At 41.6% G+C, this 27,228-nt stretch overlaps 1 protein-coding gene across 3 annotated transcripts in view; it reads left to right on the forward strand.

The window, feature by feature from the left end:
* The first annotated feature begins 5,021 nt into the window (after nt 1-5,021).
* Nucleotides 5,022-27,228, forward strand: part of zdhhc14 (zinc finger DHHC-type palmitoyltransferase 14) — a 38,026-nt gene continuing 15,819 nt past the window's right edge. For 2 of the 3 annotated variants that reach the window (XM_062396983.1, XM_062396984.1), the window contains exons 1-3: nt 5,026-5,480; nt 6,070-6,364; nt 21,137-21,297. In XM_062396983.1, coding sequence (XP_062252967.1) covers nt 6,123-6,364; nt 21,137-21,297 — 403 coding nt within the window. In that variant the 5' untranslated portion in view covers nt 5,026-5,480; nt 6,070-6,122. Of the gene's footprint in view, nt 5,481-6,069; nt 6,365-21,136; nt 21,298-27,228 lie in introns of all 3 variants that reach the window. The other variant, XM_062396985.1, reaches the window with a different exon arrangement.

Raw genomic sequence — 27,228 nt, forward strand, 5'->3', positions numbered from 1 at the left:
GTTGTGTCTTTTGAACATGTCATCTTTTTGGGGGTTATGCAAAGTGCACTGTCAACAGTTTCCGGATTTGTGCAGCTTTTCACAATATGTCACATATATCCATGTTACATTATTTATTCACTTCCGTGAATTTAAGCAGTTATGAATTTAAGCAGTTATGAATACTGGAGGCCTCCTCTTGTAAGTAACCGGTGTATTTTGATCATGGAGTTTGTTTGTCTGGGGCAACTTTAATCCAATTTAGATTAAAATTGGGCAAATTGGATTGGAGCAGAGTTGCTATTGACTGATCCCAAAATGTCTTTAGGTCAAGGCCACAGACTGGGATCAATGACGTCTAATGTAAAGTTAATGCATTGGAAAGAGGCTGAAAGCACATATACAGAGATAAACAATTCAAATCCAGTGACAGATTAAAATTATAAATGTTTACACATTTTTTTCTACGCCACTGAAATGAATAGTTAGAGCCAACATATGCCCTCAAAATAAATGGATTATAACAATTACAACGCTGTTTACCAGTGATATTATCAGCATGTGTAATTAGTTTGCTGAACTGTGTCCCTTTTATAATGGTCAACCTATAATAGGTCATAACATTTTCACCATTTTGTTAATCAATAACATTCACCTGTACTTAAAAGTTCAAACTTGTTATACTTTTAAACATTTTAACAGTGTAGCTCATAGTGGATATTTGGTTGTGCACACAGAGTGGGTGCAGCTCGTCCCAGTGTGTTTCCAGTTTGTAGTTGATTCTAACTTGCACAGTGAGGCCCCATGACTGGATTATATTTAGCCTCAACAACTGCAGCTTTTTTTTTTTAAATGTTGGCCTTGCTACAAACATCATGTAAACTTCTCCCAATACCACATTAAAAGATAATATTATTATGATAAATGAGTGGCACGCTGTCACATTCACTTATCACTGTGTTCTTAGAATTGAATCTGCAGTGCAATGTTTTTATTATTATTATCATCATTATTAGTTTATAGCAATTACTCTCCTACATTGCATTCAGCTCATCTATGGATAGAGCCCTCAGTTTGTTTTTCCCAAATTGTTGGAATTTGATGTCTCTCTCTCTCTCTCTCTCTCTCCCTTTGCCAGTGGGACATGTGTGCATAATATTGAGTCCTCTTTTAAGCTGCCATTAAATAAAAACATTCCTGAGGTTTGACAACACAGACAGTAAACAGCCTCATCACAGGATGGGTTTCAAAGAGGGATTCTCAGCAGTAGCGTTGCTCGGCTGCGGAGAGGCTTCATCAGTCATTTTCATCTTATGAAAATCTTCCTGACGCCTTCAAATGAATCACAGCAAACAAGAGAGGTGACTGACAGTCTCAACAACTTCTGACTAATGATTCCTTGGAGAAAGCAGAAAGGATTTGTATTCTTGGCTGTATTGTCCTCACATGCGCGCACCTGCACATTCTGCACAGGAATGTGTAGGCCACGCACAGTGTACCCCCGCTGTTGAGTGTTTTCAATTCCAGCCTGTCATTCAGGGTTGGGAGGGAAAGTGGGCTGCTGCACTGTTTCGATGATGGAGGATGTGTTTCACGGAGGCAGCCGACCGCAGGAGAAAACCTCCCACACTCCTGTGCCTCTGAGAAGCTGAGTCATCCAGCTCTGACAGGATGGATGTGGTGGCTGAGAAGATGCTGGCCGCCTTTATCGGCTGCCACCGGCCCGGGTGCTCCGCCCTGCTGCCTCTCACCTCTAAACATAGGTGAATGAATGATTGCTGGGAAAAAACAAAAGTGTATGCGGACCTTTCCTGAGATGTGTTACAATGTGTTTTTGCGGAAGACTCCATACATGTTAATTGTGTCCATAGTTTGTTTGATGAGGCTTTAATCCTATTCTCTCTCATCCTGTGCGGCTCTCTCAACGGAACAATACAGCCTGGATGAGGCCTTGGCAGGAAGGGAATCAAGCCTGTGTTGTTTTTGGATTCGGACTCAAGGTCCATATCATGTCCGCCCACTTCCCAACACAAACGCGAGGCCCGGGCCAGATGTCATGGCGCTATTTAACAAGGGCCATAGTTAAGGAATTAGTCTGGAGGGCTTACAGATCATTAGCAGCCTTTGACAACATCCACAGCTTTCCAACAGATTAGGCAAACCATGTGCCATTTGATAGCTTCACATGCCCGGCAGGCCAATCATGCTCCCGGCCAGACTCCCGGCTTGAACTGGGAGCTTCGGGTAGAAACTAGATGGACACACAGACATGCTATATCTCAAGTCCTTTTCAGACGTGTCCTGCAGAGGATATCCGGATGTCTGGGCCTGGAGCTTCTCTACAGTTTTTCCTTCTACACATGCACAAGGCAGCAGGAGGTTCTCTGCTCAGACACCTTCACAACAGCAGCTAATTCTCCGCAGTATTCAGGTGAGGGGTGGTGCAGCAGGCAGAAGCCAGATGTAATGTATTAACTCCGCTGAGGAGGTCACATGATTCTATTTATAGCACATCGACACCGGCTCTTATCACCAATCAATCATCAATTATCATCAGTGAATCCAGTGGGGGACCCCCCGCTGTGTTCTCACATCCACTTCTGCTGCCTCTCTGCTGACTTTATACAAGGGGGCCTGAAGGAGAAAGTCTGCGGAAACTCGGGAGGCTCTCACTCGGTCATTTGCGTCACATGTCTGAAAGCAGTTACTGTGTGTGTGATGCTCCATTTCCGATCTGAACACACCTGAACTTTGTCTCCCTACTTACCCGAGGACAAGTGAATCGGCCGACCATGAAGCTGCAGGGAGAATAATATCTCATTCTCTTTAAGTGAGCTTGAACAATTAAGTCCTCTAACATAACATGAAATTCAGCCAGACTTCTTTTCAGAGAAAGTGGATAATTGTGTGACTGTGGGAGTGAATGAGCAAAACCACTGCGAGCACGATGAGGAGGTGTGTGTCAGTGTGTGCATGTGCCCGTGTGTGTGTGAGTGTGTGTGTGGGTGTTAAGAGGAGGACAGATGACAAAGGAACAGTAGGCCGATGATGCAATCATCTGTGCTCATTCAGCTGAACAGGAAATTGCATCACAGGAGAACTGAACTTGGCGTGTGTGTGAGGTGACCTCGCTGCAAGTTATGTTTTCAGTAGAAACACAGTTAATAAGAAGAATTGTGCCCCCATTTAAAGAACCATTTACTGTCAATAGCATTTGTTTTTGTCTAAGTTCCTGAATCATGTTGAGTCATTCAATAATCGACCGTCATGTCTGTGATTCTGATGATACATGTCGTATATGAGTTCCTGTAAATACGTTAAGTGCTGGTAAAAAAGGTTTGACTTCAACATTGTTTAAATCTTTCTTAAAAATAATCAGTTATATCCACCTTATTGTTTAACGCTAAATATGCTATTCTGAGTAAAGAACTGTTTTTTTAATCCACATCATACAAACTCTGTTTGTAAAACAGGCTTATCACACTTACACTAGTTAAACTTAATGAACGGTTTGTTTTCTACACTTTTGAGTGTGCTTCTAGATTAAAGATAACTGGAATCTGGAGCTATGAGTCAGGAGTAATAGAACAAGAAGTATTGAGTTGTCCGATGACTTGAATTGTTGATGATGTAAATCTTTTTAAATGGTTCCGGACTATATTTAATCATATCTATATTTAATTTCCTAAAATTGCATCATATGGTGTAGCAATAGGATAAATAAATCAGGGACTATTTCATGGCATTGGGGTTAAGCCTTGAATATGAATCTGTCTAACAGATACAAAAAAAATTATTCGAGTGTCTATATTGTGGAGCTCTGAGCCACGACTCCAGTGGAAGCACACGCACACGTTTTGACAGGAATGTCGTTTGAAGTTAAGGCTTCTCGCCTCTGGAGTTTCCTGACGGCCAAGGCCACGATCGTCCTGAGTCGTTTGAACTGCCAGCACATGCGGCTGGGGCAGAGACAGCTGGAACCAAACCGTGTCTGAGGAGCACGACGGACCCTAGCCGGCGGCTGCCAGCGGTTAAGATGATGTGTGTGAGTGAGACAGCAGAGGGACAGGGACATCTCTGAATGGTAGATAATGTGGTGGTTTAGGGGTTTATTCTCAACATATATTTGAAAATGAAACAAGCTTTCAACAGATTCTCACTCCTGAGCAGTTGCTGGTGGCAGGGCCCCCCCACCCTTGATCAGAGGGTGTTACATTTTAATATATTTACATTTCGAGTTAGATCCTCAGTGTTATTCAGGCGAGAGGCAGAGCAGACAGATACAGCAGGCAGGGACAGGAAGTGATGTAACTCTGCTGCGGAGATCACGTGATCATGTTTACTGCACCAATGAAAAAATCGTCAGCTGTTATCACCACAAACTTTCTAGACGTCTTCGTTGGTGTCTCCTACGTGTCGCAACGCTTTTTCACCAGTAGATATGTTTTTTCTATTTTTGCGTCTGTCACGCGTTAGAGGCGTCAACCCCCCCTCGCTCGCAGTGAGTCCAGCAGTGGATGATACCATTGTTGTGTTCAAACATCAGATTCTCTTTTCATTTCCACAGACTTTACACTAAGACGTCAGGCAGAGCATGTCTGCAGAAACCACGGAGTTTCTCACTCAGACATTTGCATTCACACATGCACTCCCTCCATAGAAAATACAGAGAGAGTTCAGTGCATTTCTAAAAGCAGCTTATGTAAGCCTACCATCCAAGACTGTTTGAAAGACTAGGTGGCGTAATGAGGCACGATCAACCCATTAAATGTGGATTTTAAATAGTTTTATTTGGTACTTAATGTGATATAAATGCCAGCATTAGTGTGTTTGATCAAAGAGTAGGTCATATAATCTTGATAATAGCCCCAGACACGCATTGAAGGGTGCAGTGTGATTTGACACGGGAAACCACAGTGTCACATCAGGCCTCCCAGCGGCCGCCTGTAGGTCCGCGGACCACAGACGGAGCCCGTCCTCCTCCTCAGCGGTGACTCGCGGCCGGGTTGAGGGGGAGGAGCCGGGGGAGGCTGAGCTCCGTGTGGATGTTTGTTGTTTGTGAGAGGGCAGCAGTGTGTGTGGATGGGGACTCACGGAGGGTTGTCAACCGGCCTTCCTGATGCAACTTTTCTCCCTCAGTCCCGCGGTGGAGTGATGCTGATCCCCGGCGGCTGGTCGCGTTTCGTCGCTGTGTGACCCTCGGACCCTCGGCTGTGAGCTGGTGTTTCCTCCCGGGCAGCAGCGGGCGCTCAGGATGCTGGAGCCCGCCTGAGAGAAGCTCCCCGCCGCCGTGTGCTCGTTCTCCGGGTTACCCCCCTCTGGATTTTTTAAAACCAACTTCTTCTCAGGCGACGAGCGGCTGTTTGTTAAGGTTTTTTTTCGCCATTTCAACTTCCAAACATGGTGTTCTTCTTCGCCTCGTCCTCGGCTCGTAACACACCCGGGTAACGACAGGAGCAGCTAGTCGACAACACCCCGACACGACGACCACCTTCCCCTCGGTAAGGCACCGCTCCGACTGTCGCCTCGGCGGCCACAGCTGGCGAGCACAGCTGGGATGTGGAGCCTCTGGGTCGGCGCTGGTTGACAGACAGAGCCGCACATTCCAACCCTCATTTCTCGGGTCTCCTTTGGAGCTGCGGGTCGAATAACTCGGGTGCCCGGACCTACTGGTTGTGTGGGTGAAGTGAAGCAGCCAACAAGCTAGCTCCTAATTACACAACTTGGCCAGCGCGCTAACGTTAATTAACCTGCTAGCAGCGTTAGCTCGCGTTAGCAACATTAAAGATTGCCTCATATGCTAGGGCGCTAACAAAAAACGCTGTGGTGTGTGTGACTGTGTGAGTGAAGTTATTTTCCAAGTTAGCTAACGTGAGGTTAGCATAACCTGCTGAACCGCATTTATAAGTAGCTCTGCTGAACTAACTTTGAGGCTCAACGGGTCCTCGGTAAACGACTCGAATGTAACGTGGACGTTCCTATCAACAGGAAGTGGCTTTTCACTTTCGGTGAACTTTCCTGCACCAGAGACATTTGTCCAGGCGGCTTGTGCTGTGTGCTTCACTGATCTGCTTGTGTTTGTCTTCGCAGAGGCGCGTCTGCCCCCGGATTTATTCAGCTGTGGAGATTTTAATCGGCCATCGATGCATCTCGGGGTGTCTGAGTCCATGAGAGAGTGCGAGTACAGTCAGATCAGCACTCGCAGCTCCACGCCAATGGAGACCCCTTACAAGAAGAGGACCCCGAAGAAGAAGAAGTGGGAGTCCTTCCCGGGTCGGAATAAGTTTTACTGCGATGGCAGGATTATGATGGCCAAGCAGACGGGGGTCTTCTACCTCACCCTCGTCCTCATCCTGGTGACTTGTGGGCTCTTCTTCACATTCGAGTAAGTATTCCCGCTCCCATCTGCTTGAGCTCACTGACAGGGTGGATTAAGGATTTCATTTCATGAGGCTCAGCTGTCCAGAGGAGGGAGGACAACAAAGTTTCGATGTAGGTCAGTGGTGGCCCTGACATCACTGTGGAGTGGGTGTATTTCCTGTGATCTCCTCAGGGCTCAGGGATACGTCAACACAACTGGATGGGGACTTGACAACTCGGTTTTTAGGAAGTTTTGAAAAAGACAACACGCTTGAGTTGAGGGGGAGTGTTTCACAACAGTCTGCCGCTGATGGAAACTGTGGTTCTCTTGAAAATGTGTGGGTTTCCTGACATATTTGGTTGTTGGTTATACTGTATAGATACACATGTGCCCTTGCAGCTTGATAAGGGTGCAGGCAGTGTTCTGTGCTAACTGAGGTGTCCTTCAGCAAGGCATCGAGTCCAGACCAGTGAACACCTGCAGGGTTGCTGATCTGTAGCCGATCCATGTAAGATGTCTGTCAAATTTTCCTAGACATGATACCAAATTCAAAGAGGCTTAACCTCTAACTATAATTATAATTGGTTGTCATAGATTTTCAGAGAACCAGCTGCCCCACTAGGGATGGGCATTGTTGCTGTTCTTTCAATAATGGTGCTACAAATTTTTTGATGCCTAAACGGTGCCAGAAATCTCGCTTTACCTCTTAAAATCATAAACAGTCGTCATTAAGACATTTTATTGCACATTGTTTCAATTGTACTTCACATTAATGTATAATGCAAAACAGTTTCTATACATAATACAGCTAAATACTCCAGCTCCAAACAGCGCCAGGGACGCTCAGCTCACATTGTCGGCTGATGTGCTTTTCATGGCATCATGTTTATGTTGCCTGTAAGCGCGGCAACGATTTCAAAAGGCTCCAGATTTTGGTACCTAGCCGTATGTTCCACCTTAGCGCCTTTTGGTATCTTTCTCTTTTGATTAGTCATGAGTTCCTTGTAGAGTAGTGTCAGTGCACATGTGGGCCACTCACACTTGCCCTAATTACCATCCCACAATCCCGAAAGAAGCCGTCTGTCTTTCTCCCACTGGTCGGACTACCTGTAATCAACAGACTGATTGTTCTCCTCCATACTTTCACAATGCAGCCCCTCATCCCAGATATCCTCCATTGGCTCACTGCACAACACAGCATTGTAGACCCTTACCGAAACCCTTATATTACTGGAGGGCACTGCAGGAGCTGGTGCATTGTGCCTCTCCTCATTAGCCCTGAGTTATCCTTGTGACATGTATCATGGCTCATCTATACTAGATAAGAATCCTGCTTCATCATAGAATGTGTCGTTCAATTGGACAGTGTGTTATCTGGGTTAAAGGGCCTCGGAGCCAGAGGGAGCTTAACAGGCAGAAATACGTGCAGTGGTTGATGGCTGCTGTTCTGTATCTGCACTGTAAAGATTGTCAATACGTTAATGATACACACTCACTGGCAACTTTTATTAGGGACACATGTGCAATCTAGTACAATCCAACACCTCTGGCATGAGTTTAACTTTTTAACCTTTTTATTGACGTTGTCCAAAAGGTAATCATTTTACTTTGTCTATTATTTAGGCTGTGGTCAGTTGTGGGGATGTTATAATGGATGGCCCCGCGTGTGTGTAATGGGGATGGACAAAAATATTGTGAAAATCATAATATAGTCAGTACAACATTACTGATATGTCCAAAATACCATTCATAGCAACCATTGGAAATGTAACACTTTTTTCTGACATTTTATCGACCAATGACTTAATTGATTAAATTATAAGGGTGTAACGTACACAAAATATCACAACTTACTTACCTCGGTTTTGCGGTCACAGTTTGGTCAATTTTGTTTCCGTTGAATCATTGATGTGACTGCAAATCACTGCACATTAGAAGCCTTGTGGATGCTGCGGTAGTGAAGTCCAGATAAATGTTTCACATTTTATCAGTAGTAGCCTCTGACCACTGTGTCTTCAGTGTCAACCTCACAGACGTAACCGATGACCAAAGGGCAGACTGTTGGAGAGAGGCCGTGACAGTACTCAACCTCCGGCCCTCTTTATGATGGAATAGTTGATAAAAATACTGAAATGGCTGGGAAACATATTTGCAGGAGTGGCTATTTGAATCTGGATGTTCCTCAGCACCCACATGGAGGATGCCAGATGCTTCCTGATGATACCCCCCCCCCCCCCCCCCCCCCAGATAGCGTCATTTCCTACACTGTGACCAATCGATGGAGCCAGGTCCAGTGCACTGTCCTCTTTCTGTTGTGACTATAGGGGAAATTTTTTTAGGAACGCCATGTAACCACAAAGCAACGTTTCAGCTTCGCACTGTCCGCCCTGCTCAGCAGTCCATGCCCCCAAGCAGGTCGAGTCCTCCTGACTTTCCTCTCTCGATTCCCCCCCCCCCCGATTCCCGTCAAGTTAAAGGAGACATTTATCGGACGGGGGATAGTCAGCAGACGAGCTCTTTGGCTTCTGTTGTCATTAACTGTAATGCGTTTCGATTAGGTGTGTTCTTCTACATAGTGGAGAACAGTTACGCGTTAACAGGTGGGGATACTTCTGTCTTTTCTTTCTATCATGTATCCTATTATGACCTCACTTCTGTCTGTGGCGTCCATAAAGAGCCAACAGATGGGGATTGCTCAGGGATGGAGACAGGCACAGACCATTTAGCGGAGACATTTCTACGTCTCCATATTTCTTGTTGCTTGTTTTCTTTGTCTCTGTCTGCGGGGTGCTCAGCCATGCACAATAAACCCTGTTAGTGACCAGCAGACTCTGCCCTGTTTATTATTCTGTTGCTGGCTCCCTCCAGTCGTCTATGTGTGCTAATATTGCACATGTTGCCATCTCTCCCTTTTGCCTCATAAAAGTTCACATGGACAGATGTTTGAACTGGTGTTCGGTTACGCCGTTTTCTTTAATGTGAAAAAATGTATCGCAAGAACTTGAGCAGAGAGAACGCCAAACAATTTGGTTTTAATATTATTTTTTATGTTGACAAAATTAAGGTGTAATGTTCTCGCCACCAGTACTGGGCTGTGGGATTAAGCAGTGGATAATTTTTACATGTGTCTTTTAAAGTGCTGAGACGAAATGGCTGCATTTATTTTGTACTTTCCGATAGTTCATTTTATTTCTTCGGACAGATGATTGGCGAAAGCCAAACAATCTGATGAAGTCAATTCAGGATCAGATGTTATATAAGAAAGCAACCTTTGGAGCAAACTTGAGCCTCTAGGGATGTTATGACAGAGTGATTGATTAATTGAGTTTAGAATTGGATTGATCAAGCAAGTATTTAAATACACAATGCTGGCACCACCATGCATATCAGGTTTTCAGTGGCTCGAATTTTCCTACTTTCCATATATTTGGATTAACCGCCTGATTTTACTGCTCGTCACTGTAAACTGTAGAGTGCTTTCCCTACAACAGGAACTCTCTGGGGTGGTTGTTACCTTGATAACATGTTGGATGGTTGAGCTCCCAAAACTGGGCCTGTCAGCTGCAGTTCATTCCTTCTTCATTGGTCTTTCTTGAAAAACTGTTAAACAAAAAAAGTGGCGTTTTACATTGCATATACAGATCATTTGTTATATTGTAGAAATGCTTATATTCTTCAATAATTAACCTGTTATATAACTCAAGTCTGCAGGAGATCACGGTAGCAAATCTTCTTAATTATAGGCATTTGAAGGCTACAGCCTGATTCTAGCTGCGTTACACTTTGATTTTAGTGTCCTGCCCATTTAGTCGCAAATGATTTATGTTCTTCAGTCAAACCTGTAACCATCTTATCTGCACAGCTTGTTTGGAGCAGTACAGTGTATTGGAGTGTGTGTTTCCAGCCAAGATTGATTCAGGGAGAACATTCTTGGTATCTGCACAGAAGATGCCCAGGAACCAGTCACAGTTAACCACCAGAATAAAAGTGTCTCCTCTAAAACCTTTGGAGGGAGTGAGTGATAGAGTTGTGTTCATGACCAACAACAACATTGTTCAACTGTGTTCTACCGTGTGACTGACTGAAGTTACACCATTGGTTAGGAATGCCCTTATTGACTGTTCCTGTTCAAAGTTATGTGCTTAAGTTTTTAGTTTGAATGCACATTTTGGAAAAAAAACTTCATTGATATCTGTAACTCGTCAGACAACCGTTAACTGTTAACCACCAATAACAATTCAAAATGAAACCGTCAAATCATCAAATGTGGCAGAGAATTAAAAAGCAGGTTTTCAATCCAAGATAAACAAGACCCACATTGGCAGGTGCACTCATATAGTCGCACCTGCTATTCACATTTAATTTTTGATTTTGATTCTGTATCACTGCTTGTGTGGCTGTAGTGGATGGGCAGAGGGGGACATTTAATAATTTCATTGGTCAAATTAAAACTCCAGGACAACTGAAGGGGACTTCAAAGTATGGGATGCAAATTTGATCATTTATATCATATAAAATATGTCATCAATATAGTTTAAGATCGTTTTTCAGTGTGTTTCCTGGTGCGATACACTCGTGTCAAGCGCAAAAAATAGACACGACTCCGAAACAATCGCTGCACGGCACGAGGCAGCCTTTGCGCAGCGCTGCGTTTCAGCCTCCGGTGTGACCAGCACAAAGGTTTAACATGGGAGTGGATGGGAGCCAGCTGTTATTTAAGGCTTGGCGCTGCGCTGAAGCGTCGCTTCGGCATCGCTTCAGCGTCCGGTGTGAACCCGGCGTTAGTAAATAACTCACAATGCGTTGCTTAACATACGTCACATACTGCGTTGCTCTGATTGGTTGTAGGTCTATCCAATTGAGCGAAGAGCAATTTTATTTCCTGGTCAGTTGAAACACGCCCCATAAACACAGCCCAATGGAGCGGTCTCAGACTCACATTCTGACTAGAATTGTGAGTCTGACAACGTCAGGCTACCTACAACTATCAAAGTGAAGAAATGTGTCACATAGTGTAGAGTGACGGTGCTATGTTACAAAATATATATACAGAGTGCAGCAGTTGTTTGTATTTCTTTTAAAGCAAAGTTACTGTTCAGTTAATTAAATACAGTTTTGATACAGGATTCAAAAGGACTTTTCATATCAGCTCCAGCCCTCTTTGTGAACAAAAATGCTGTAGCACCACTCCTCTGTCACTGTATCAAACCCGTTGAACATACATGGCTGTGATTGGTTAGGCAATTTTCTGGAACCTGCTTTCCAGGTTAACAGGTTTATAATTTGAATAAAAAAACATTCATTCATTTGCATGACTAACCCACTTGAAATGTAAACGGTTTAATACTTGGTTTTTAGGACAGTAGTTGTTTTGAAAAAGTGCAACGTCTAAGGTTTGGGTGTAATCGGTAGAGGGATTCCTGCCTTCTGCTCACACCCTTGCGTAATCCTTATCTGCACTAGTCGGCATTCTGCACTAGTCATAATTTTGACAGGATAAAGAGATGTTGCCTGATGTCTGTGTTTAGCTTGTGTGCTATTGTCCCTTTTTATTAACCTTAAATCATAAAAGTGCAGGTGAGGCCCCCCCCCCCCCCCCCCCCCCAATGTCAGACTTATAACTGAGGAAATATCAAGAGAGTAAGATTGCGGCATTCAGACGGATAAAAAAATCTAACAAGGCTACAGAGAAACACTGTAACAAATAACTTGACCTAACAGTGTGCTATCTCACTTGTATGTACCGGTAGATCAGTTAATCATCTCAAAAGCTGATATCTAGTCTTGTGACAAACCTCCTAATCTTTAGTCTTCATGTGCTATAGAAGTTGTAAGATATTGTATCTTAATGGAACAGTACAACTCAAAGTTGATGTAATCATTTTTTCAATTGTCCACAGGTTTAATGATTTGGCCTTTTTAATGAACACTGTAAGTGCACTAGTAGACCAAGGTTAAGTTCCTATCTTGTAGAAATATAAAAGAAAAGAAGGAAAACCCAGGGTATGCTTGCTTCGATCAGAGAATACAATAGATTTCCAATTTTTTTCCCTTTGGCTCTCCTTTTGTCTAATTTCATACAGGGAAAAGGTGACATTTCTTGCACTATATTTGTTTAGTGAAAGTTAGTGTATAGAGGTATTGCGAAAGAGTTGTCCTCATTTTAACAGTCAAACCCATGGTACACAAACATTCAAACAAAAGCATTCCCCTCAAGCCAAGTGGTCAATATATTTACGATTTGAAGTAGAATGCCTTGTTTGTTTTGGTTTGGTAACAGAAGTTGTCTCACATAAGAGAACATACAAGCATAAAATAAATAAATTTTAACCAGGAAAGCAAGTACAATGAATATCTTACTTGACTGTTGAATAATGTGTTAATATCAGCTAGCCTCAGCTGGGTCATTCAAGATGAGAGTAGTTTTTGGATGTGAATATAATTCCTCACTGGACATTCTGTCAGAGACTTTTATTGCCTGTGTCTGTTTTGCTGTGGAAACAAGAAGCTGATTCGTCACTAATGCTCAGTGAAACCAGGAATCATGGCCAGCTGTTGTCTTTTTGTCTAGACTGGCCACAGTCCAATACTTCATCCCTTAGTGAGTGTGTGATAGAGTTTAGTTCATGATTAAATAACACCATTGTTCAACTGAGTTCTATGTGAATGTCTGAAGTTACACTATTGGTTTGGAATGTCCCCATTGGCTGTTGTTCTTTTTAAATGAATGTGCTTAAGTTTCTATCAGGAATGTACATTTATTATACATTTATTATTAACAATTTCTCACTGATATCTGTTACTCAGGAACTAACCATTAACTATAAACCACCAGGATAAAAAGGAACTATTTAGAACCAAAAAAAATTAAATAAATTGTCACACACACACTGACCTGTCAGATCGTCAAACATCCATAAAGTTTATACCCCATCGGCTTTCAGACAGACCATAGCGTGCCACCTGCTATCTCTTGTCACACTCATGTGCATCAAAATGCTGTTCATATGACTATCGCCCTGGCCTATTTTAGTCATCAGCGTAGAGAATGGATTTACTGGTTTTATTTAACTTGTTGACATTCTATGGGGTAAGTCTGGTGCTAAGTCACCCACGGCAGAGAATACCAACTCAGATGCTACTGATGGAATGTAGAGAGAGGGCCTCACAAGAGGAGTCCTCCTCAGGAAGTACGTCTGATTTAAATTATATATACACTTTTTTTTAAATGTTAAACTGACGGTATTAATCTGTCAAAATTCTTGTTGTTGGTTATCCAATTAAGTATGAGCATCCTAAGTTTCTATCATCCGATCCCTTAGCAACAAACCTTAGCTACTTCCCATAGAAGAAAGTCGCCATCACTGCCCCAGGATCAGGGTTTACTCTCAAATCTACTGCGTTCAGTGAGTGGGAGAAAGGTGAAGCAGAAGTTTATAATTCAGACTATGAACTTTGAGCTGTGCGAGAGACAAAAGCTGTATTTTAACACAAGCAGTGACACCATGAACTTTTCTGGACATTACAAGGAGGACCTGCGTGTGAGAATACACGTCTTAGTGTTGAACTGGACATTAAATGGACTTTACCCAGCCAGCTCCTGAATACAAGGTGCGCTTAATGTCCAATTGATGTGATGTGAAAACAGACAAAGGAGGTTCCATAAGGGTTTTCAACTATATTTTGCACATAGACCTTACACTGTCCAGCCGTATAGTAGGATTTGACCTAGGCTTGTCTGTGGTGGGATTCCTCTCCCTGACTAGGTCCAAGCTTTCAATTGCCCCTGGACGTCCTGTCACACAGCTTTCCTCATGAGAAACTGAGTGCACGGCACATGTTAGTTGGAAGGTTATGTTTGCGAATTTGGAAACCTCTCTCAGACGTTAAGTGGCGGTGTGTGGCTGAAGAGGAAAGTAAATCTTGGGTGACATTGAAATAACAGCCGGTCAACAGCAGTGAGTGAAGCAAGCTGTCTCACGGTCACATCAAATAGAGATGAAAGTAACCCAAGTTTAATTCCCAGCTGAGTTTTGAAAAGCTGGTCCCCAACGTAAAAGGATTTGGTTGGAAATACGGTAATGGTAATCCGGAGTGGATTATTGTCGAGTTTAGCACCCCCCCCCCCCCCTTTAGGGAAGCAGACGAATTGGAAAAGTCTGGAGACCATATTCAGATAAAGACTAACCTTTAGTTTTCAGTGGAAGTAACAAGAATGTTACACTGGTGCACAGAGTACAAATGCTGAATTTAGTTTATACTACCAGCAATACCAGGGTGACTGTAATAACAGATATTATACATTTTGTAACAATATATCACGATTAGCTCAGATAATTATCTGCTTTGTTTTGATTGCCTTGCTATTTGCTAAAATGTTATAAGAAAAAATAGCCCTGTGTTTTATTGAATAAAAATCAAATGCAGATATTTAAAACAACTCCCTGGGTTAGTAGAAGGACACTAGAATTTAAGAGACCAGATTGAGTGGATGCTCATACACATTTGTTCTATGAGCTGGGACCCATACTAAACATTGATTGACTAAGACTTTAACTGTGCTTTCTTTGTTTCCTGTTTTTAAGTGCCTCCTGCTTTGAGTGAAACGTTTTATTTAGCTATCATGTTACTTTATTGCTTATTACTCCTAAACTGTTTTTAAAAATGATCTGTAGATAAAGCCCTCAGAATTGGGCCTGACCTGCACTTTGTCTTTCACACATGCTTAGTTAAGACATGCACAACTCAGCGGCAGGTTCTCTGCACAGACGTCTTCTCTACAGCAACAAATACTTCAGCCGGCAGAGGCAGGAAGGAACGTATTAATTTCGCTGTTGCGATGACGTGATATTATTTACAACACACAGAAACTGCCGTAGGCTTGTATCACCACAAACTCTCTAAGGACTAGACATCTCTGTCTGTGTCTTCTCCACATTTGGCGCCACCTTTTCACACAGAGATATTTATTTTCTTTTGTTTTTTTGAGCCCCCCACTCTCCTGCAGAGAACAGCAGGGGGACTCCTGCTGTGTTCACATGTCGGATTCTGCAGGCTTTCTGTGGTCTTAATATTAGGGGCCCTGGCGGTGAAGGCCTTCAGATAATCCGGAGGCTCTCAGTCTGACATTTGTGTTCACACATGAAAAAAAAGGTTCCTTTTTAGTTTTATCTATTGATTTTAAGTAGGGATGGGCATCCGATTAAATTGTCTTAATCGATCGTCGGGAGAATTAACGATCAATTTTCGATTAATCATTAATACTTTTATATTGAAATTCATTATTTATAGGCTATATTAAAATACAGTGAAAATAGAGAAAGCACAGCGTGTTTCCTCATTGACATCTTGTTTACAAGATGAACAACTCTTGTGGCAGTTAAACAAGATCCGTTCACGGGTTACACTTGAAAATATGCGCTGCTGTACTCTTAAGCCCCGATGAGAGAGCAGCTAGCCGATGGAGAGAGCAGCAGCAAGCTGCTGAGAGCTAGCTGGATTTGGCGGTTCTCGACCTCTCAGTCCGGTTGTTGTCACGTCCTCACTCCCGGAACCCCTCACCCAGACACGGGTCTGTCCGGGTTCCCTTCCCCGTGGACTGAGGGTCCGTTTACGGACATGAAGCCGAGCAGTGGAGGCTAGCTCCGGGCTTCTTCCTCCAGCTGCTAACATCCTCACTGTGCTGTTTTCCCGGCAACTCGGATATTCCGACCTCCTACCACATAACGAAATCCAGTTTGTTTCCCGAAAACATTATGTCATCAACAAAATTCTTAATGATCCATAATCGATCGTCGATTAATTATGCCCATCCCTAATTTTAAGAATGTAACTACATTCTTACTACCACCTATGTAAATTGTAAATTTATCGATCATATTGTACGATCATGTATGTACGATCATAATCACATTTTTTTTATTTAACCACCCACCTAACTACCTGTCACCTCAGCTTTCTGATGTAGAAGTCCCATTTTGGAAATAAAAAAACAACTCATAATTCTGTCTTCATCCTCGTCAACCATACAATCTTTTGAGACATTTAAGTCGTTTTTTATAAATGTCATCATGCTGTGTACGTCTTGTCTATTATTTTCCCTCCTTGGGGGATTCATCTTACTCGTGTGGCTGTTTCCAGGGCAACCACATTCCCTTTCGAAATTCACCATGGCTGCCATCGAATACTGTCTGTCTCCATGGCAACAATGCTCCTAAATTCCCAGTTAAATATAAGAATTGGTATATCAAACATAAAGGCAAACTAACATCTCCTCTATTAACAGTCCTTTAACAGAGAAGAGGTTTGTTGAAATTGCTCATGGTCTTGACCGCCCCTGTTCAGTGACTGATAAATATTGATTTCCAGGACATTGTTATCAGGGGGAATTTAAACCAGGAAAAATGTTGCCTGCCTGCAGCTCATCCGTCTATCCCTGTTGATCAAAGTCTATAGGCTTGGTGTTGCATCCATCCTCCCTTTCTGGGGGTTTCAGTGTTTGATTTCTGGCGTTTCTACTGCCCTGCTACTTTCTATCACACACGACTGCCTTTTCATTATATTCCTGATGTCTGACACATTGAGACAAGGCTTCTGAGGACAAGGCAGTGGTTTGTGCTGCTCCCTCAGCCATCCCCATAATCTCTTGCCAGCTGACAAGTTTTGAAAAATGGTAATAATTCCCTGGAAGAGAGCACTAGCCTGCATGTTTTGGTTTCCACCGGCAGAAAAAATGAACACCAAGTGCGTTCACTTAATTCCTGGTTATGTTGCTCCAAATAACCTTTGTGAATATCTTCAGTGTGGCGCTTGATGTTGTTATTGATTACTTCAAATCCTGGCTTTGCGTTCATTATTACAGATGGAACACCCTCACTCAAAAGCCTTTCAAGTTTTTTACAACCATAGTGATTTCTTATTAGCCCCTCTTATTGGTTGATTCATTAATGTGATGTGTGACTTATCAACGTGGTCTCATGAAACGGTTCGTAAGATATTGTACTAAATGTTTTGTCCAAATTTTCGGAAAGAATCATATGAATTTTTAGCGCTACATTTTCGGACCTCCGCATCGCTCTGAAAAAGCAAAATGGCAGAGATTGCTTTATTCCTGACTCACAATTTAGTGGAATTCATAGGAATTTTTGTGCATTACTTTTAGTAGCATTTCCTGTTAAATTGTGATGAGACCAGTCTGGACTAATCACACAGCATAAAAGATCAATTGAATGTGCAGATGAAAAGATTTCAAATGACATCAGACTTGGCAGAGGCTGCAAACGCAATGTAGAACCTGCGACTGGTTAATACAAGGACACAGGACATTCAATGTGTGCCTGCAGCGGCAGGTTAGAATTGGTTTGCAAGTATCGGTTCTAGCGACAGCCCCGCTACTTGATACTATTTTCGTTGTTAATTATTTTAAACTATTTCTTGTAAAGTGAAGCAGGGCACTCAGCTGTCAAATCTATACTTAATTGTAATTGATACAACAATAAGAGCGTCCCTTGGCTGCGGATGATTCTCTTTGTCTTTTCTTCTCTGTACAATAAAAGGAAAGCACTAAATGTTTTGGTCAATAGAAATAGTCCGGTCAATTAGAATAAAATGTCATCGCACAATGAGTAATTTTTAAGAGACTTTAAGTATTTGTACTTAACTTACAGCTAACCGCTGTACAATTCTCATGCACTTAAGCTTCCAGACAAGAAACCAACAATGTAGCTCTTTTCCCATATAAGACTTTTCTCAAGGAATTGTCCACTCAAAACGGACTTATTGGTCAAATGTTCTGGCTCTTTTTGTTATTCGTTTCCCGTTTTGGATGTTGAAGCAAATTTAACATCCCAAAGCCTATTTGCTTGTTAATGTAATCCACAATATTAAGACTAGTGATTTGCTAAACTAATATTCTGACTTAAAGGTTCATTGGGAAAGATTTAAGTGATTGTTTTCACTAATGTGTAATAAACTTAATACAAATTGTTTTCTTTAACCCTAGAATGGGCCCCTTATATTTAAATTATTTCAATGTCAAAACTGTACAAATTAACCACCTTTTAACGTTTTTATGACAACTGAAGGTTACCACAGGTTCTCTTTCATGTTGAAAAAGGGAGGGTGAGGTGAATAATCTTAAACTGCAACATGCAACTTCTTCAATAGAAGTCACTAAATTCTATACACTGACCCTATAATGTAGTGTAATATTTACTCGGTTACATATCGGTGTACATACAAGTCTGACAGACTTTTTCAACTGGTATTTTGCTAGACATGTGCTGAAGAGCTAAATAGTGGTTTTCATATTCCGGAGATTATAAGCAGAAGGATTGTGAGAGGCATACAGAAATAGAAGTATGGCCTAAATTTGATTAGAATCTGAAGTAGACTGGATAGTGCATCTCCAACCTGACCAGTACAGGAGGCTGAGGGAGAATCATAAAGTATAGAGGACTGTTAAAATGTATGTCCTCTTAGCAAGTGCCTATTGAGCGTGGACACCGTCAGTGTCAAGAATGATGACCTTGGAAACTTCAGGCAAATGTTGAAGTGTTTATGCAGCACAGTGTTGTCCTGCTTGGAGCTCCTGCTGATGTCCCAGACAACCCAGTGTTTTTCTGCCCAGTTCAATAACTCCAGATGTAGAGAGCAGCATGACCAGGGCAGAGTCCATTCAGATGTCGGGGTTGTCGCAGCTAAAATATTTTGCAGTCTGATTTGTTTTATGCATCTGATTTAGATATTGAAAAATGAAAACTTTAAAATATATGTTTCATTTGCCGTTTTTCTCATCAATTGCCTTTTATCTGGTTGTGTTATACAGATAACGGGTTCCTCTTACAGATGAACTGCTATAATGAACTGGCCAAGGCATGTTTCACCTTACTTGAGATTGTAACTTACTGCCAGCTACCTGGGCTTGTTTAATTAGAAACTAGCTGTTTTGGTGGTCATTGCTCGGGTGTCAATGCTCTCCGGCAGTTCATGTAAAATCAGTGTTGCTGGAAGTCCAGTTAGCAAGAATAAGCAAATATTAGTAAATTATCCAGGTTGATATGAACATCCTTCCCATACCGTGCCATCGGTGAACCCAACACAGCAATCCTAAATATAGTTTGGCTTGGTTTATCAGATTAACTGGTGTTGGCATAGATCAGCGGATGTAACTGACCTCCCAAGGTGCTACCATCTGAAGGCTGGTGAGATGGTGATAAAATGTTCTTCAAACACCTATTGTATGTGTGGTTAAACAAACAATACATAGTATCTTTATGAATTTAAAACAGGGCTTTAAAATGGGGATTTCACATCTCTGAAAATTCCTAACTTCTTATCTGCATTTGCCACAGAAATGCAGATGAAAAACAATTAGTTGAACAGAGTCACCAACGGTTGGCTAATGTTATTTTTGCCTCAGCCATTATTGCCACTTAAATATCTACTTTGTTCACGATCTGCAGTCAGTTTATCTGGTTAGGTTTTACAATAATCAATATATTCTGTTCATGACTCATTTTTTACTTAGCATTTTCTCAAACAAAATGTACCTGCACAACAAGGGTCCATTTTGGGCCTGACCTGATGTTTTTTACATTTTTGAGTAAACAACAAAGAAACGGATACTGATTTAAAGAATCATTCATCAATTTGCATTTACAGTTATTTAAACAGATGCATATATAATCATAGATACTATTAAAAACCTTGGCTGCAGTACTCTTTTGAATTCCTCAAGAGCATCTCTCAAAACATATGGTTACCATATGTTCATCTAGTTTCCCTTGTCTGGCATGGCTTCGCTTTACTGACCCCAAATCAAATCCAATAGACAGGAGACCAGCTAATGAAATGGGATTTGGCAGCCTGTTCCCAACCTCTATAAGACTAAATGTGATTACTGTTATAAGCACCTGCACTATTGGATGTTTTATGGGATTATATTGGATTGTCTCATTAGAACAGAATACAACACAAGGGACTGACCCTGGTGTGTGTCTCTGCTGGTCTGTTAAGGGGATATATACACTTGGCGGTCATTAAGCTACAACCATCATGTGTCGAAATCTCCTGAATTTCTTCTGACTTTGTACTGTTTTAGAAAATACATGATTATGAATTAAAAATATGTAAATGACTTTACATGTTTACAAAATTTTAAATACAATATGAATAACAAATACACAACAGTCATAACAATTTTTGTTTTATTGGAAATGTTGTTTATTTCTGTTTGATTTAATACATTTTAGGGCCTAATAGTTGCCAGTTGCATTCTTCTGGATATGAAGGATAGGCATGATAAGCTTATGATTCAAGCTGCACCCTTTCGGCCCATACATTTTCTTTTCTCCTTTATCAATTTATAATTTTTTTGTAAACTTATTGCCTTGCTTTTATTGTAACAAATCCTTTTGTTTATAATATGTTTTGTGGACCAAAATAAACTAAACTGAACAAAACTGATGTCACCTCGGCCCCTTTCTCAAGAGGTGCAATATAGCAACCTCCCCCACTGTCAACATGTTTGTTGTCTGCAGAAACTGTTGACTCTGAGCCACACTCTAGTGGATGCATTGCAGGCCAATGTAACTGAACACATGGAATTATGTGGGCGGTGACATTATTTAAAAACGATGGATCTCTTTGTGCGTAACAGCAGGATAAATTAGCTTTTATCCTCCAAAGCTGGCCATTTGGACGTCCAGGTTATTCATCACCAGTCTGAAAGAACCACACGTTTCTTTATTTGTTGCTTATTTACCCCTTTTCTCTCCATCTCCTCCTTCCTTTCAGTTGTCAGTTCCTGGCGCTAGAGTTGACCCCGGCCATCCCAGTCATAGGAGGCGTGCTGTTTCTGTTTGTACTGGGGACACTGCTGCGAACCAGCTTCAGTGACCCTGGGGTGCTGCCCAGGGCCACCCCAGATGAAGCGGCGGATCTTGAGAGGCAAATAGGTAAGATTTTACTAAATTATTTTAGATATAATATGCATATGAAAACCTTTGTTTATCTATATTTCCATTATTTTGCTTGTACCAGTTTTTTTCCCTCACACTGTCTGTGGTTAAACTGTTCCTTATTTGTTGTCAAATAGATGTCTTCTTTTGCATCTGTTTTTTTTTGTTGCCATTTTCGCTTTTATACGATAATCATGAGTGAAGATGCAGTAACGAAACATGGGAAATACAACAGGTTTGGCATGCAGCAACCAGGTCAACAGCCAGAATCAAACTGTGGACATTAGGTATGTGGCTTATGCTGTAACCATTTGGCCAGCAGTACACTCAGTTCACTTTTTTTATCCCTCGTTTTAACTCCCCCATTCATCCTTCTCTCTTCCTCCCTGTCCGAGTTTATGGATTCTTCTATCTTAGATACTGTATTTTTCTCTGAGTAAGTCTCTCTGCATGGTACTGATCCAGAGGAGCTTGAGTGTCTTTACAACCTCTTATACAGAGTACCAGGTTTGGCTGATGTGTCTGCAGTTTGTGTGCGTAGCCAAAGGAATGAGGGTCAAGCTTCAACTGACTTTCAAGTCCCTGTGTATTTAGGTAGAGTTGAAGTATTGGTGCTGCTTTGACGAAATAGATTTTGATCTTTTTTTCACTCCCAATTTGTCAGAGAGACCCATTTGATGTATAACCTGACTCATAAATTGCATTTTGATGACTTCCAAATCTAATTTATGATCTGAAAGGTAAAACTGTTGGTGCATTAGGAACCACTTGATATGGAGTAACTGAATTACCAACATCACAGCACTGATGGTAGCTCGACATGAGTCAGAATCACATCTACAGTTTGTGATGTGGATTCAGGTTGTTTATGAAACTCACAGCTGTGAGTTTATATTTTTATTTACGTTTTTTTTAAACAAATCAAATTCAGAAACCAATTATCTGGATACAGACCCTGTTTCGACGTTACTGATTATGTAATTACTGATGATATTTCAGAAGGATAAAAAGCTGACCAACTGTGATTCAAGGCTTCAGTTTCTCTACAAATATATCTGAGATAACGCGAGGATATTGGGCAGGTGTTACTTTTTGCATCATCATTATCGGTAAACTCTTAAGCTCTTCTCAAAGGGTTTTGGTGGTTATGTTAAATGAAAGCTATCAGAGTCATCAAAACAAAATCATTAAGGCAATACCAAAGTGTTGATATTTATTTTATGAGTCGAGAAATTATATCAGCCAATCATAAAGATGTTTGCTTAGAGTGCAGTCTACTTAAGCACCAGGTAGAGTCAAGGACAATGACACTGTCTTTGCTATGAGCTAACACTCCCACCAACCAAGGCTAGCATCAACCTTGTGGGGTTGTTGTTTGTAGTCTTTCTTGGCATTTCCTTTGGCCATTCAGAACTTTGATCTCATCTGCCAATTGACAACGTCCACAATAATTTGATATACGGATGCCTCTACCCCTGGAATGGTGAATGTGTCTTTCAAACCCGGGGTAATGTTAATCTTTTATTTTTGCAGCAAACATTAACATGAATTTTTACTCTTTTCATGTTTGCAGTTCAAAATTGTATTTGCTCAGACTAAAGAAAGTACAGTTGTTACTGTACTGTCGCTAAATGGATTATCACTACTTTATTCCAATGTTGAACTTCCTTAACCATCTTTTAAAAACTCCCTTTTAAGTTTTTCGTCCTCTAACTTGGAACATGGAGCTCCCTTTTCCTAGCGATGGGAAGGCTTTCCATGGTTCAGGCCATTAGGGCCTCATTAGACAAACTCTGGACTGACCTAATTAGGTCAGTTAAAAAGCTTCTGAAGGGAAATTAAAGCACAGAGACTTTGGTGCAATGGGCTGAAATGGCATCATACCAATGTTATATTGACATGTATTTCTTCAGAGGATAATTTAATTAAGGCTGGAAATATGAACTTGTTGACTTAAACACCACTCTTCCCCCTCTCTACCACCAGCTCATTCCATTTAGCTTTTGTTCTGTGCATTTGTTGTTGCAATTGTCTGTTTGTGGGCTAAAATCTCTTGTTCATAGACAAGGGATTGTTGTCAATTACTTGTACTGAAATCAGTGTCATAGATGCATAGATGGTGCAGTGATAGAATAGAGTAGGCCTTTCCCAAGAGAATTTAAGAATTTCTGTTAAGGGCTCTTTGAGAGTCCATACAGTACATGGTATGGCAAAGCAGTATCTCATATAGAGACTGTGGTTCCACACTTATATTTCTTTTCCACTTCTCATAATAACAGAAGAGAGCTCTACTTTAGTGTTCAATCCAATTTTAAGTAGAAAAATGTGGTCAGTATTAACTATTAGTTTTAACTGCAGCACATTTGGGTCACCACTTTCGTTCCATAATTAGTGTGACTACATGGCCACAACATTGTGTTACCCTTAAGTTTCCCTTGCAAGGAAATTGCTAAATGAATGTTTAGATTAATTTGTTTTCAACTGCTTTAATTGTCGAGGAACAGGTGGTTGTAAAGCCTCTACATCAACTGTGGTAGTGCTTCCCTGAAACATCCACACCACAAGGGCATTTGTGATGCAGCTAGGAGCCTAATAGACTTTAGTGTGTGTTACATAATGGGCTCCATTCTTTTCCATTTGAAAGAACCTGTCTTGTAAGCGCAAGAGGATACACACATACTCGTCATAGATTTCCTTACTGCATTGCTCTGCTCTTTCTTCCAGCTTTCCATGTGTCTGTCAAATGAATCCCATTGCTCTGTATTTTCAAAAAACGTTCTTCCTTCACTTCTTTTCCTGGTTGTTTTGTCCTGACCTGTGTAGTGCTTGGCTGTTTGGTTCCAGCTTTGGCAGCTTGACATGCAAGACATAAGTCGAACATCTGTAAGCTCTTAGCTCACTCATCCAGCCCCATCCCAAGCCCCAGCATCGACTATCCTCACAATGTCTTCCAGAAGAAAACACTTTTGGCTGTCTCTCTCTTCCTCCCTCCACACACTCATGCATGTTCAACCACAAAGAAAAATTCTGCTGGACACACATTGTGCATTAGAATTGTTTTCATGCTGGTAATGACACATACACGTTGCTATTTTCAGATATCCCAGGATGTAGTATTATCGTATAACCATACAATCCTGCTCAGCTTGCAGGCAACACTCAGTGTAACACTGGCCCAGTCATTCATAGAGTGCATGAGACTGTGTCAATCTCAATAATCAACCTTCAGTGTGTGCGTGTGCGTGTGCGTGTGCGTGAGCGTGCGCGTGCGCGTGCGTGCGTGCGTGCGTGCGTGCGTGCGTGCGTGTGTGTGTGTGTGCGTGTCTCAGCCATTCACTTACTTTCACCAGGACTCATTCCCTGACTTAGCTCTTGTCTGATTTTAATAATGCATCCGTATGTAACTGTGCAGACATTGAGGATAAGAAAACAGATTTTCCATATCCTTAGTTTAGAAGTTAAAAACTAATATTTGTTGAGGGCTGCAAATGTCAACTTTCCTTTTTGCTATATTTAATGTAATCTTATGTATGCATGTAGCTATCTAATAACAACAAAATACTCATATTTCAGCCTTCGGCAGCCTATGGAGTTTTGTAATTCTCCAGCAGACTCATAAATAGTTGATGATGTTTTAAGGTCCCAAGTGCTACGAGTCTCAAGTTCGACACCACTCTCATTGATCTGTTGCCTAAACAAAGGAGGATTTAATGTTGGTACAATATGAGACATCTAGTGCTCTCATCCTCCCTGTACTTAGGAGAGAAAGCTGTTAGCTGATAGCTCTGACTCTGCTGTCATCATTGTGAGCAGATTTCTCTGTTGTCTGCCAAATGCTTTAGTCTGTGAAATTGAGGTTTGAGTGGGTGGCCTGCAGTACAGTCCACCTCTAACAGCATTTAATATCTTTTCATAGGTAAACAAAAAAGGACTCAATATTGTGTATGTGATCTTCATTCTCAGTATATTGTGCTTTTAATTCAGCAGAATAAATGTTCAAAAGGTTGGGGTAAGAGTGCAATCAAGAAGGGGGGCACTTCTTCTTGTTCGCTTGAAATGGAGACAAGTTGATTTGTCCTCATCGGGCCATGTTTGATGTCTGTGCATGTCTGCCTGCCTGGCCAATATGTCAGGACTAGACAGGCTGGCATCAGTTTGTCTATCACATGCCAAATCCAAAAGACTTTCTAAAGCACTAATCAGAGTGAGAGATGGACAGAGCTGCCTCGCTCCTTCCTTCCTTCCAGAGGAAATAGATTTTGGAGGGTTTAGAGCTCGAGCTGCAGGTGGAAGGACATTAGTGGAGGATGCAATGACATTTAGGCTTTTTATTCCTGCAGGAGCGGTTAATATGGATGATTGAATGGGAGGAGTGGTTTGTCTTTACTGTATATCTGGATCAAGGTTCATGCATGATCAGCCAGTAATATTTTCACTTCTTGTGGTTTGTGGAATGAAAACAGGGGTTGTACATGTATAATTCACCTCACAGAGTATTATGGCCTGTCAATAACCTCATGCTTGGAAATGAAAATACCATCATTAATTAGTCAGACACCGCGATGCCATAGTTTTCTGCTCTGTACGGTAGAGCCTTGCAATTATTGTAATTCTGTAAATCTAAATTTTTCTACCAGTGCATGTTAGCATTAGCAGATACGTGCAGGTATGTGTGAGGCTTATATCGGCTGGTAAATTGGTGTGGCTCTAATGGGCAGCAGAGGAGCGGAGTCACATCGCAGTGTTATCAGATGATCAAAAGGGAAGTTTACTAACAAGGAGGAGGATTTGGTGTCAAAGACGAATGCAATTTTTCAGATTTAACCTGAATGCCTAGAGGGAACCTGATTAAATTAACAAGGCAATTAGCAAATTTTGATGATGAAAATGGAATCATCTGGAGGTTACGTGTCTAATCTAAGCACACATCTTCAAGTTCACCACAACAAAGATATCTAATTGACACCCATTTTGTAAAAAGGCCACTGTATCTCGGATCTATGAATCAGTATCTTTGTTTAGCTGAAGTGAAGCTTTTCCACTGACCATCCAGTACACTGTTGTCTAACATAGTTGCAGGTTTATCAACATCCACCACAACATAAAGCACCATTAATTTTTATTGTGTGTGCTGTAAAGAGTCATTTCATGCTCTGGAAGGTGCCTGAGGTAAAATAACCTTCTTTTCTATTCCTTCTTTTTGTTGTCAGTCTTCCTTTATACTCGGCTAGTCCCCAGGCTTACAATGACTGGGATGTGACAAAGACAGAGATAAAGAAATGATAGTCGCTGGATGGTGGAGTGGTCTCTCTTGCTCTCTCTCATGCACACACTTCATTTTGATGCAATTCAGTTTTTAAAAAGTTTGACAGGAGATGTGACATGGTAAGCTTTTGTACATGGCTCATATTAAGCCAAACTGATTATTAATCGGTTGAAATTCTGTTTGTTAGTCAAACAGGTAATTAAGAGCAAATCTTCTCTTGTTTGTGTACAGAAGATCTAATTTTATAGAATCACATCCCTTCACATGGACATTAAGATTTCATATCCTTTCAAATGAAGTCAGGATTGGTGTTGCATTTATATCCATCACTTCCTTATGGCCGTTTGCTGAATATCATTTTGACTGTCGGGCTGGAAGTCAGGCTGAGGTCAGTACTGTAAGCCGGTCATCATCATTTTTTTTCAGTGCACTCTTCCATCTGTGAAGGTTAAGGCTCCAGTTTTCTCTCCTCCACATACACAGTTGGATATCAATTAGTTTCCCTTTATACCTCACCAAGCAGCGCATTTGGCTGACAGTGAACCCTCATTTAACTTTGTGCCTGAAGATGTGTGAGGATACGGACACTTCCCAGTCTACCTGGCCCTGTTTTGTAGCTTGGCGTGCTCGAGCCTGGCCCATCTCTCTGTGGGCCCTCCTGC

This window comes from Platichthys flesus, chromosome 10 (assembly GCF_949316205.1).
Source record: "Platichthys flesus chromosome 10, fPlaFle2.1, whole genome shotgun sequence".
NCBI classification, from domain to species: Eukaryota; Metazoa; Chordata; class Actinopteri; order Pleuronectiformes; family Pleuronectidae; genus Platichthys; species Platichthys flesus.